At 41.2% G+C, this 12,058-nt stretch overlaps 1 protein-coding gene across 1 annotated transcript in view; it reads right to left on the bottom strand.

The window, feature by feature from the left end:
- Positions 1-5,011: 5,011 nt before the first annotated feature.
- The window catches only part of SPEF2 (sperm flagellar 2), a 184,227-nt gene continuing 177,180 nt past the window's right edge, over positions 5,012-12,058 (bottom strand). The window contains exons 35-37 of the mRNA XM_019450660.2: positions 11,247-11,486; positions 10,926-11,048; positions 5,012-5,163 (exon numbers count right to left, since the gene is read on the bottom strand). Coding sequence (XP_019306205.2) covers positions 5,074-5,163; positions 10,926-11,048; positions 11,247-11,486 — 453 coding nt within the window. The 3' untranslated portion in view covers positions 5,012-5,073. The remainder of the gene's footprint in view (positions 5,164-10,925; positions 11,049-11,246; positions 11,487-12,058) is intronic.

Genomic DNA, 12,058 nt, shown 5'->3' with positions numbered 1-12,058 from the left:
TTAAAAACAAAATTTCATGCTGTTCTTATGCTAAGAATCTGAGAGTGAATGTGCTCATCCATTTGTTTATCTGTGGCTCAACAGAATCTCTGGTGACGCCTCTAGTAACAGAGGATGCCCTCTTAAGTCTGTGTTAGAGAACATGAGAACTATTATGGGTTGAAGGAGCTACTCCAGTAAGCAATATAAATTCATTATTAAGTCAAACATGCCAGTAAAATAGGAGAGGAGACAGACTGAGTTGAAAAAGGTGTTGGGGCACAGTTAGGGCCCTTTGTTTAGATAAGATGGGTAGGGTGTGGGGGAGGGGTTTAGATGGAGCCCCGCCAGTTGGGTCTGCTGGGCTAACCTGTTCAGGGTTACACCAGGCTCTGGACCCTCAGAGGAACTGATTAAGACAGAATTCTTGTTTCTCATTAGCGTCTATGTGTCAGTCAGCCTCTAGCAGTTGTACCCTGATGTCACTCAACCTGTCTTCTCCAGAGCTGCAGAGAACCTTTTGGGGAGGAGGAAAATGACACTCTTACCACTTCCCTACACACACTCTCTCTCACACACAAATAATCCTAAAAAGATGAGATCAATTCTCTCAACAGATCCAGTAAGGGGTGAATATGATTGTAGGAACATCTTTATTCTAAAAAGTTGCCCTCACCTTTTAGGATTTCTAGTAAAAGGAGACATCCCTCTTCACTCCTTACTCCATTCCATTTTTATTTAGTATCTAGTAAGTATCAGAGGCTATGTTGAGTGAAGCTGTATGAAGCCGAGTGTGAGAAAAAGATGATTAGTATAGAGTCAAGTTCTAAAGAACATTCTAAGAGGTGTGGAATTTATTTGAAAGCAATGAGTCAGAGGGAAGGTTTTTAAAGCAAAAGTGTGATCTGCTTAAGCAGTTTCAGGAAGATTATTTTGGGAGTAGTGCAGAGGCTGGGTTGGGGTAGAAAAAGGGAAGATGTGGAAGGTACAGAAAGTAGGGGATCAACTGAGAGCTATTCAAGAGTCTAGAAAGATTTTCAGGGCTTTTGAAATTGGGTGGCTGTTGAAACTGAAAGGAGAGGACAGATCTGAGAGACATTTATAAGGAGTAATGAGATTTGGGTGTAAAGGGAGAGAGATCATGAGGAAGCAAGGACTTGGTCCAAGTGTCAGAATGTCAGAGACAGAACTGCAGGTGTTGCCATTGATGGAGAATGGGAAGTTCTCTTCTCAGAGAACCTCAGAGATGGATGGGGCCATAAAGCCATCCTGCCAAATGCCCCATGTCTGTATCTCATCTTCTCCCACTGTAATCCTCCTTTAGGGAGCAATTGGCTGGTTTGGACAGGGTAACAGCTAAGTGGCTGGAGTATGGTATTGGGCTCCGCAGGTAGGGCTTCTAGTGCACGTGTGCCCTAAAGAAAGATGAGATCCATACACGATGAAGACCAAGCTGAAAAGGCCCTTTCAGGAGAATGGAAGTTGGGGTAGCAGAGCTGACAAGCTGATTCAGTAGAGACAGAATTGCAGTAGGAGCAGGACAAGGGGTAAAGTTCTGAAGTCCCGTCATGGCAGCCAACTGTCCTGCCACATGGCACTCTGCCTCTGTCAGAATACTTCTGGCAACAGGGAGCCTGTATCTTCCGTCATGCTGCAATGTTTACTGGTGTTGGTTTACCCCTGGGGACCGTAGAGAGCACTCCTCTGTCCCATAGGTTGGAAGCTTCTCTACTCAAGCTTAAGGCTAAGGGGTTTGAATTTCCTCACTTATGAATAAAAAAAATCGGTTCCTCTGCATATATAAAGGATGCATATATTCAAGCGTGTGGCCGGGAACTGCACACAGAATTGCAGCTGAGGTCTGACCACCACAGATCAGAGGAAAATCAGCATCTCCCTTACAACCACTGATGCCCTGAGGGCACTGGATTCTTCAGGGGCCACATTACACAGCAAATTAGAGTCAAATTTACTTTGAACAAAACCCTTTGTTTTTATTTTTAAATACAGCTAAGCCATACTTCCTCCATCCTGTGCTTGCGCAATGGGTGATTTTGTACACAAGTTGAGCAAACTGGGGAAGAGGATGGCTTTTGGTGTTAATATTGAGTTCCTAGTCTGTTATTTATCAGCTGTGTGACTTCAGGCAAGTTAATCTTCTCTTTAAATGCCATCTTCACTATATGGAAATGGCAATACTAAGAGTACCTAACTCAGAGTTGTAAACACTGAGACAGTGCTTGTAAAGCTCTCAGCACAGTGCCTGCCTCATAGTAAACCCTCAAAAAGAGCAGCTATTGTTGTGTATAGTCACCTATTATTAGTACCTCAACCTTGTTATCGGGTCCTCTTTCTCTTACCAAACATAATTTAATTCAAATCTCTTCCAACATTGCATCAACCATAATTCTAGGTCGCCTGGATCCTATATCCCTGTTTGAATTTCTTTGTTGATGTTTTGTATCACAGAGATCAGTAAGACAGACATGGGCATTGGTTCCCATAGCTAACAATCTCTTGAGGAGAGAGGTAATGAATAATTTGTGTGACGAATCTTTTGTGTCCCTCCACTGGTTCCAGACTCAGTTGTCCTTGCATTTAGTCCATATTCATTTCCTTTGTTCCCAAGGAAATCATGAATAATCCTGTAAACATCACATGATACCCAGAAGAGAGCCCTAGGATAAGAGACCATGTCACAAAGGCAATAGCTGGAGGTAATATTCAGTGCAGTCAAAATGATTTCAAGATAGTGAGGCATTCCCTAAAATTATAAGACTTGAAAGGCCCTTGAGTGGATGAGTTCTAGAACATTCTTCCTTTGTCTGGGAGAATCCCATGCAACCTCTTGTTTCAGTGTGAAGTTGCATGCCTTGCCTGCTCCAGGACCTGTGTGGGAGAGCTCCTTTTTCGGCTCTGGGTCATGCCCAGTCACAACATCTGCTTAGTCTTGATGATGGTTAACAGATTGTGACATGGTAGCAAATACCCACCAGGGAGACCTTTCATGTGGTGGTTGTCCTGCCTACTGCTTAGATGAGTCAATGGGCCTCAGGAGGGAGATTCTGCAATTTCCTTATTTAACAATGCTGTGCAAGAACATTAGGACAGCAAGGGATACTGTCAGCTCTGCTTTTAATTTTTTTCTATTGGAAAATAGTGCTGCCTTGTCTTGTTCAATCCTTGACTAAATGTAGATTAGTTTACTGCCTGTGACCTCATCATGATATTTTATTTATTTGAGCTCAATTTTCAGATATTCCTCTCCTTCCTTCTCCAGAAAAACTAGAATTATCTCGTAATAACCAAAACTGCATGTGAACTGGCTAAGTTGAAATTTGGAAATCTCTGGCAGAGTTTCTACCACATCTCTGTACTTCTGGGTCACCACCCTCCATAATTTTAAAGACAAAGATTCTGGTAGTGGAGCCCACAAGAAGGAAATTAAGGAAACATGTCACTGTCCAGAAATAGAATATAAATCTTACTAACAATAGAAATTGTCTTCGGCTTGCTCACCATTCATGGTGATCAATCTAAATGTGATATTTCCACCCATTTTGCACAAATATATCAATACAACTTAAAGTTGGCTATAATTTTAGTCTTAGGTTCTGGAGCATAGCAATAAAGAATACAAGAGAAATCTCTGGCTTCATTGAACTTACAGCCTAGTGGAGTGACAGGCAAACAAAAGAGTAAACATGTAGTTTGTCAGATGTAAATAAGTACAATGGAAAAAAAATTATGTTGTGTTGGGATGTGGCTTATTTCTATTTTGTATCACCTGTTGAGGGAAGGCCTTAGTGACAAAGTGTCATTTAAATAGGCACCTAAAGGAAGTGAGGGGACAAGCCACACAGGTTGGGAGAAAGTCATTCTAGGCAGCGAAAAAAGTACATGCAAAAGTCCTGAGACAGAAGTGTTCTGGTGTGTTCTAGGATCAACGAGGTGGATTTGTCACTTAAGTGCTCCACTCCACTTAAGTAGAGTGGGCAAGGGGCAAAATAGCAAGAGATGAGATCAGAGAGGTAGCAAGGGGTAAGCTCAGGGTGAGGACTTGGGCTGGATGCTGCACGAAATGGGATGCTGACAGAGGGTTGGAGTGACGGGTGACATGACCTCACCTGCATCATGAAAGGTTCCCTCTGTTGGCTTGGACATGTTGAGTTTGTGATGACTGTGAGTGATCAATATGGTAATCAAATGGACAGTAAGAGCAAAGTTTGGATTCCAGGGCACCGGTGAGAAGAAAAGAAATTTCTGTGTTAGTCTCTGTAATACCCACAAAGTAATGGAAATGGATGAGTCATTCAGGGACTGACTTTAGATGGAGAAGGCAGAGTTCTGAGGCCCTTCAACATTTGGAGGTTGAGTAAAAGAGGAGTATCCAGCAGCCACAGAGGCTCAGAAGGAGCAGTCAGGGGGGACAAAGACCAAGAAGGGGTTTCAGAGAAGGCCCACCACTGAGAAGACGCCATCACTCACTTAGAAAACATTTTCTTGAGATAAGTATCATTGAATTTGAGTCACTAATATATACAAGGAAAAAGATATAATGGTGCGAGTAGATTCATCTATATAGGAAATATTATATTCTATTAGGAAAGGATTAGAAATAGATGCGAGTAGCATGGCTGTACCAGCAGCTGATGCAGCCATCTCTTCAGCTTGTGTGGGATGAACCTTGGAATTTTACTGCACGTGGAGCCAGAACCACAAAATGTACATATCAGAACTTCCCTGATGTGGAGATTCAGGGGAATTTCCACTATATTTGCCTAATGTACATACTTCTTACAGTGATTTTTCATGACTTTTATGTGTGTGTTTATTTTTGAACACATTGTTCTGGTGTCTTCTATTTTCAGAATCACTTCAAAATGCATTCCTTCTTACTTTGTATTTTTGCTCTGTACTTAAGGTTTATTATAGAATATTCTCCAAGTTAAGGAAGGCCCCCTTTTCAATGCCCCTAATAACCAGGTCTAAGTCATTTCTATACTTACAATGACAACATATATGACAAACACCATGTTTACATTTTATGTTTGGAAGATTCATTGCCAAGTAATAAAAATCACACTCTTGTTTTCATTTCTTTTCCTCTGTAAGTCTCGAAGGAGATCTCTCTCCATCACTTCCTTGTACATGCTCACTCCTTTGGAGAATTATTTTAATATCCTAAGGGAAGAGATTAAAAGAGAAGTAAGAGACATTAATAAGTGATTTAGGATTAAAGATCATGTAATATATGGCAGTGCTTAAACAGTAAGTTGTTTTTATTTCGATATTTTTCTTTAAGAAAATGGTTCTCTATTTAGTTTAAATCTCACCCTGCAACTTACTGGTTGTACCCTTGGAAAGATATCAAAGATCTTGGAGCCTCTGTTTCCTAATCTAATAATGACTGGAATTGTCACATTAGATTAAGTAACATTTATAAAAAGTAATTTACACAGTTTGGCACCTAATGAACAAGCCTAAGTGTTACTTCCTTATTCATGAAAAAAACATATTCATTTACTATTTATGAAAAATTCTAATGCCAGATCAACCATATCTACAGATTTACAGAACTTTAGACGAGTGGATTATTTTGAGGGGAGACTTTTACATTTCTCCTTTTTTTTTTTTAATATTAGGAATAAATCGATCTGTTTTTTGTCCATTTAAAATAGCAGTGTCTTACATTTTAGATCACAGTCATTGAAAAAAATAAATGTAAAATACTATCAAAATGTCGAAGGGATACAAACACGCGTGAAAAATGTAGAGTTATATTTATGCAGTTTCTTTTCTTTCCCTCACAGATTTAGGGAAATGTTCTAAGAATGTAACTTTCTTTTCTTCAGAGCTGAGTTCCAAAGGTTTCAATTTGACTGAGGTCATTTTACTCAAGAAGACAGGAGTTAGTTCACTATCTGAGCTGACCCCTGCTGAGTGACACACGTACTGCTTATTTTCAGTCACTGCCAGGAATCATAGTGAATCATTTTCTGGTGAGACCTTGTTTTTTGAAAATGCAGATTTCCTACAGACAGAGGTCAAACTCAAGTGAACTAAGTGAAAAAGAACAGCCGCTCCCCATTGTTAATACTACGTGTTCTTTGACTAGAGAGTATTTACACTAATACTGCTGACTGTTCACTTGGGGATTAAAGAGTGAGCTGCCCTGTGATCACCTGACACTCTGCAGCATGGAGAACATCATCAGCTTCAGATGTTTAAATCAGCCCTGGCTAAGTTTGCAGTTGAAGTCAGAGGCCATAATTTTCACTAGCAGTTAATGGAGGAAAGCTGAGAGAGTTTGGAAATGTTTGACTTGGGTGCTTTGAAAACACAATGCACCATAGCAGCCATCATGTTTTGTTACAAATGAGAGGATTGGAGAAAACCTTAAAGTCAGATTCCCTGAAGGCACAGTGGGATGAAAATCCCTTCAAGTCACTCTTAATAATTCGTATTTTGTCCTCATGTAATTGGGTCCTGACTCATTTGCTTATAAGAATTCCCCTGTGACATTCAGATTTTAATGCTAAAAGATTTTTTGTTATCTCCTATTGAATGGAAACCTTAACTTGAAGCATATATGCTTGATTTGCAGGTTTGCTGAAAAAAAAATTATGTTGATTCGGTATGTGTTTGTTACAAGAAACTACATTCGTTAGGTTGGTATAGAAAACCAGGTGTTCACTTACATTTGTGGATATATTGGTCATAGGAAATTCATTGATTTTCCTCACTAACAACTCAGCTACGATATCTGCATTGATCTTGTTACATTTATTTAACCAAAGCATTTTCTTAATAATTTAGGAATATTACTTGAAATTACCTCTTTGTATAAGATCTATGAAAGCAGAAGTTAAATAAATGACTTTGACCGAATAACTATAAGATCCAACACAAAATCTGGAATTTGCACCTAGGTATTGCCTGCATGGGGATTTCTGGGACATGAGTTTGGACCCTCTGTCATCATGGCACTGCAACAGGGAAAGCCTTTTCTTTCTTTCCAAAGAGCAGACACTGAATTCAGGAGATGAAGTGCCAGCTTATTTATTTATCCACATACAATGTCACATGGCTCAGAAATATTTCCTGGGCACCGCAATTACCAACAAACCCTCAATAGTAATAAGAGTAGCAATAATTATAATGTTTAACATTTATTTTTGGGTGCATCCTATCTGCCAAGCCCTAAGCTAAGCACTTTATATGTACTAAGTCATTAAATCCATACAAGAACCCCATGAGGTATGTATGGTAACCTATTTTACAGATGGGGAAACTAAGGCACCGTGAGGTCACTTGGCCAAGGTCACCCAGTGCATAGGTGTGAACCCAATCAGTGTGGCTCTTGGGCCGCTCTCTCAACCACAAAGCCAGGATGCCTCCCAATAGGAGCAAGAATTAAACACGCCAAAATGACTATGAATACTCAGTTTTTTTCAAATATATATTTCAAAGTGCTGCTGCTTCCAAACACAAACCTTGTAAACAGAGCTATCAGGCAACAACCTTCACTTCCCACTGTTTATAACAGCAAACAACATTTTAACCTGAAAAACCACATTCTAGCTTTTGCTCTACTTATCTTGAAAGATCTTCAAATAACATCACTGTGGTTAAAGTTCATTTTAAAATGTGATCTATTTACTTCTACATGGATATCTGGAACAGAAATGGTGACAGGATGGGTTTGGTAGAAACTGAATCTTCAGAGATTTTTTTTTTCTTTTCCTTTATTTCTCTTCTTTCTTTTCTTTTTTTGCACAATGAAAATGAGAATGGAACATCTTACTGGAAAGAGAAGCTCTTTCGTTCTAGAATATCAGAGTTTAGGCTTTTTAGGTCACAGGCTCAAGTCTCTAATTCACAGTCATATGAATGAGTCCCAATTATGCAGTCCTCTGTCCTCTCATGGCTTTGAGGTGGAGGGCCAGGAAGGAGAGGTGGGGGCGAGGAGACAGGGAGCTGAAGAAGCTGACTCTGCAGAAGCACTCTGGCCATGAAGGAAAGCACGGACAGACTGACTGGTGACAGACAGGCTTACTCTCTTTCTGCTGTTGGAGCACCAGGTGATAATGGTCTGGGGAAACTGACTCACAGAAGGTCAGATGTCCTGTGCTGGTAGGCTCTAGGTCAGAGGGGTGCTGCATGCCAGGGAAATTTGGGGAACGTGCAAAGACGGCGTTGGTAGTCAGTATGTCCAAGCACTCCTGGGATAGAGCGGGCAGTGGCCCAGAATCCTGCCATGCTGGAGGTAGTCCTGTGTAGAGAAACCGCACTGTCTACAACATCACTAGCGAGGTGTACAACAAGTTGATCAAACTCCTTCCAAAAAGAGAGAAATATGTACATTAAAAACAGCCCCATGGACTCCTGCTATCCCTAGGAGTCAGGACACCTTTTTAAGGGGCTGACTCTCAAAGGCAGTCATCCATTGGCTGTTTTCTTAGGAAAATGCTGAATAGAATCTTCTCAGCAAGTTAATCATATTTAGTCTGGCCAGAGTCAAGATGTTTCCAAATTGTCTGACTTTGTACAGTTTTCTTCCCTTTAGGGGAGGAAATAATTATGGCATCATTTTATGTTTCTACTGGTTCCTGGTAATACAAGATAAATTCTAATATACATAATTCCAAGGGAGTTTGAAAATTATTTTACTGGTTCAAAGTAAGAGGGCCATTCCCTAAAACATAGGACAGCCATGTAAGATGAAATGCAGTCAAAGGTGATGTGCCTCTGGAACTTATACAGGATAACATCTACCCAGAAGAAAGCAAAAGGGGGTTGATTCCCACAGCTGGGGACACTCCTCTGTCCTCTCTCCCCTCCTGTCTCCAACCTGTGGTCTAGTTCTGGTGTGCTCTGTCCCCCCCCAACTAATTCTAGGGTCACACTGACCTATGCCCTCCTCCTCCTAAGTGGGGAAGAAGCTAGTCTTCATTAATGAAAATATGAGATAGGAAAAACTGAAAAGGAACATGTAACATATCAGTTTTGATGCAAACAATAAATGTTTGTGGAATGTATGAGCACAGCAACTTGGAATAATTGCCAACAGTGTTTCCAGATATTTTGGCCTATTTATATAAAGAGACACAACTTTGTTTTAAAAGAGGCCAATTAAATGTTAGAGACACAATGATATGGTTACGAGACAAAGAAACACTTAGAAATGAAGAAGTTGCTATCACATCACGTCCCTGCTCAGATGCCTACTGGCTCCCCTTCCCCCATGCAGTCCTGTGTCCACGCCTTTGCACAGACCTTTCCTTTTCCCTACAATGCTGTCCTCTCTCCACCCCAATGGCAGAATCCGTGTAGACCTCCTCTCCTCTCCCTCCACTTTCAAAAACTCCTGGCCGTCTTTGAAGACTCAGCTTCTAGAACAAAAAACGTCCTATGTTTTGAATTCCTGTAATGTTGTTCTTGGGTGGTTTACCTCATATCACTCTCTTGTAATTCTTGCATGTAAAAATTGTCTTACAAACATAGTGGAGTTTGGTTGAGAGCAGCAACTGAGGTTCATACTCATTTTGTCTCCCACGAAGTCTTGGATCGCTAGCCTTGGTGGTCAGTGCTCAGCGGCCAAGAGTAAGTACAGCAGCCACCATTTCAGAAGTCCTTGCCGAATGTCAGAAACCCCACCATGTGCCTGAGCAATGCCTGAGCTCATTTCATTCTCATTGCAACCCTCTCTGTCGGAATGACTGTTATTCCCATTTAACAGATGAGGGAGTCAGGATGAAGAGAAAGTTTAAGTCAGGTCTCTAGTAAGTAGTCTACCTGAGATTCAGTCCCATGACTTCCTGATCCTTGAGCCTGTGTTCCTAAATGCTATCATCATACTTCACTACTGGATGAGTGTCTGCTAGCTTGTTAGAAATTGATTTCAGTTATTGCCAACAGAGGAGATACAATTTATAAGCAAAAAGATCAGCAATTTAAAACAAACAAATTTAGGTCTGAAGATATTCACGTCTGAATGGTCTCATTTCTGGGCATAGAAGGTTATCACTGACAAGTCAGGAGAAATGTGTCTTAGAATCACCTTCATTTTATCGAAGTGAAAGTGCTTTTATCTTAAACTCAGCACACCCTTAATTGTCCAAGAAACAACTAGCAGGAGCCAAATAAAGAGACTTCATACGGTTGAACCGGTACGTGAGGAGGCTGTACACCTGCCCCACTGTGATTGGGGTGTGTCTCTGCCTGCCTTGTCCCTTGTCATTAAAGACCTGGCATTGCCAGGGTGGACACACATTCAGCACATGCGGTAGAGACTCGCTGGGTCACTGTGATCTCTGAACTGCAGCTCTCCCTTTCTTCCTTCTCTCCTTCTGTGGCGGTCTAGTCTCTATGGGTTTTGTCCTCAGTTTCTCCATTTTGCACAGTGTTTCCCTGATGGAACTGACATCCAGTCTCCTGTGTGCGCTCACACTATATGCGCTACATAGACAATGGGTACCATGATTAGAGAGAACAACTACGTCAGCACTTGTTTGGGGATCGTGGTCTCCTTAGTTCTTTTTGGGAAGGGGGGATTCTATTCTCCATACTTTTCAGTCACAGGCTAGTTATTAGCCGGATGGAATGATCTGGAACACTAATACTGCCTCTCATCCAGCTTTCATCTCATTCACTCCAGCCTTCTGTCATAGATCCAAGATAGCCCCCTTCCTAATGAGGCAGCTCCATAATGTTAACAGTGTCATTCATAGTGCAGATAGCTACCTCTACTGTTCCTGGCCTTGCTGCCCGCTGGGTATCACAGGCTGGCTTCTCTAACCTGATGCTTTTACCAGCTTAGCTTCTCTGACCCTGGTTTGGCCAGCACCAGCTTCTCCCCTGTCTCTGTAGTCCACACTGGAAACGTCCCACCATGCCCTGATCCTGAGCTTGACTGAATTAGGACACCTTGGGATAATACTCACAGGGATTTTATAGTCTGAATAACTTGAAATCAGGTCTTGAATAAAAGGATGCTTCAAAAGAACAGCAACTCTGACTGGTTCCAGATTCTTGGCACCTAGGTCTTGAAATACTTTTATGAAGTTCTTTAAAGAAGAAAAAAAAAAAGTGAAGTTAACTTCACAATCCTGCAGATGTTAAAAACTTATTTTACTTAATAAAGGAATTTGCCATAATTTCTACACAATGATACATTTGAGAGCAATTCCATGAAAGTATGCTAAGACTTGAGGGTGAGTTTTCTTATGTACAAGTTACCCCTTTTCTGAAGGAGTCTAACCAACCTCTGAGTCAGCGTTCTCTATCTGTAGGTGGCTGGCAAATCTGTTAGTGTCCTGTACTTCTTTTCCCCCTCGGAACACTTTGAGTAGTCTTTCCAAAGAAATCTTTTCAGTGTTTGCATTCGCAGGGATATCTTCTTCCTTTTCCTCCTTTTCTTCTCTTAATTCCCTTTCCTCACTCATGAAGTTTCCCTCATGTTCAGGATATTCCTCAATTGGACTCATATCAGTAAAAGAGGAGGTCTGCACGATTTAATAAAGACAATATGAAGTCAGACTGAAGAGTTTCCAGTAATGGAGACATTTAAACACACTAATGTTGTCACACACTTTTCACGCAATGAAGCGATGGTGCCTCCCACAACCTAGCCAAACAAAGTACCGAAGAGAGCGTACTAACTGCACTGGAGATCACATCGAGATTCTAGACCAATTCTGCCTGTGGATACAGACACCTCAGTGTGGGGTGTGTCTTACCTCCATAGATGCTTCAGCTCACTGCACTGCCAGGCACTTCGGATTCCTCTGTAAGTGGACACTGGAGTGAATTAGTGTGCCTGATGCCTGGCTTCTGCACATGAATATAGATTTTTAAAGGATTTGCTTTGGAAACGGACTGTAGCCGAGAGGTTATGGCAAGTTAATTTCTCAAGCTTGATAGATTCTAAGAGCTTCAGAAACATTTGTTTGCATACCAGAGGTTAAACCCAACTAAACATTCAGATGGCAAAATAGAAAACAAATTGAACTAGAAAGTCAGGTGGGATTTTTACGGCTGCTCATTGAAACACGGCCAAGAGCCATGAAGTCGGTAG

The sequence above is a fragment of the Panthera pardus genome, unplaced genomic scaffold (genome assembly GCF_024362965.1).
Source record: "Panthera pardus isolate Hobbes unplaced genomic scaffold, ASM2436296v1 HiC_scaffold_2, whole genome shotgun sequence".
NCBI lineage: Eukaryota > Metazoa > Chordata > Mammalia > Carnivora > Felidae > Panthera > Panthera pardus.
The sequence above is the reverse complement of the archived record's forward strand: the minus strand, read 5'-3'. Positions and strand labels throughout refer to the sequence as shown.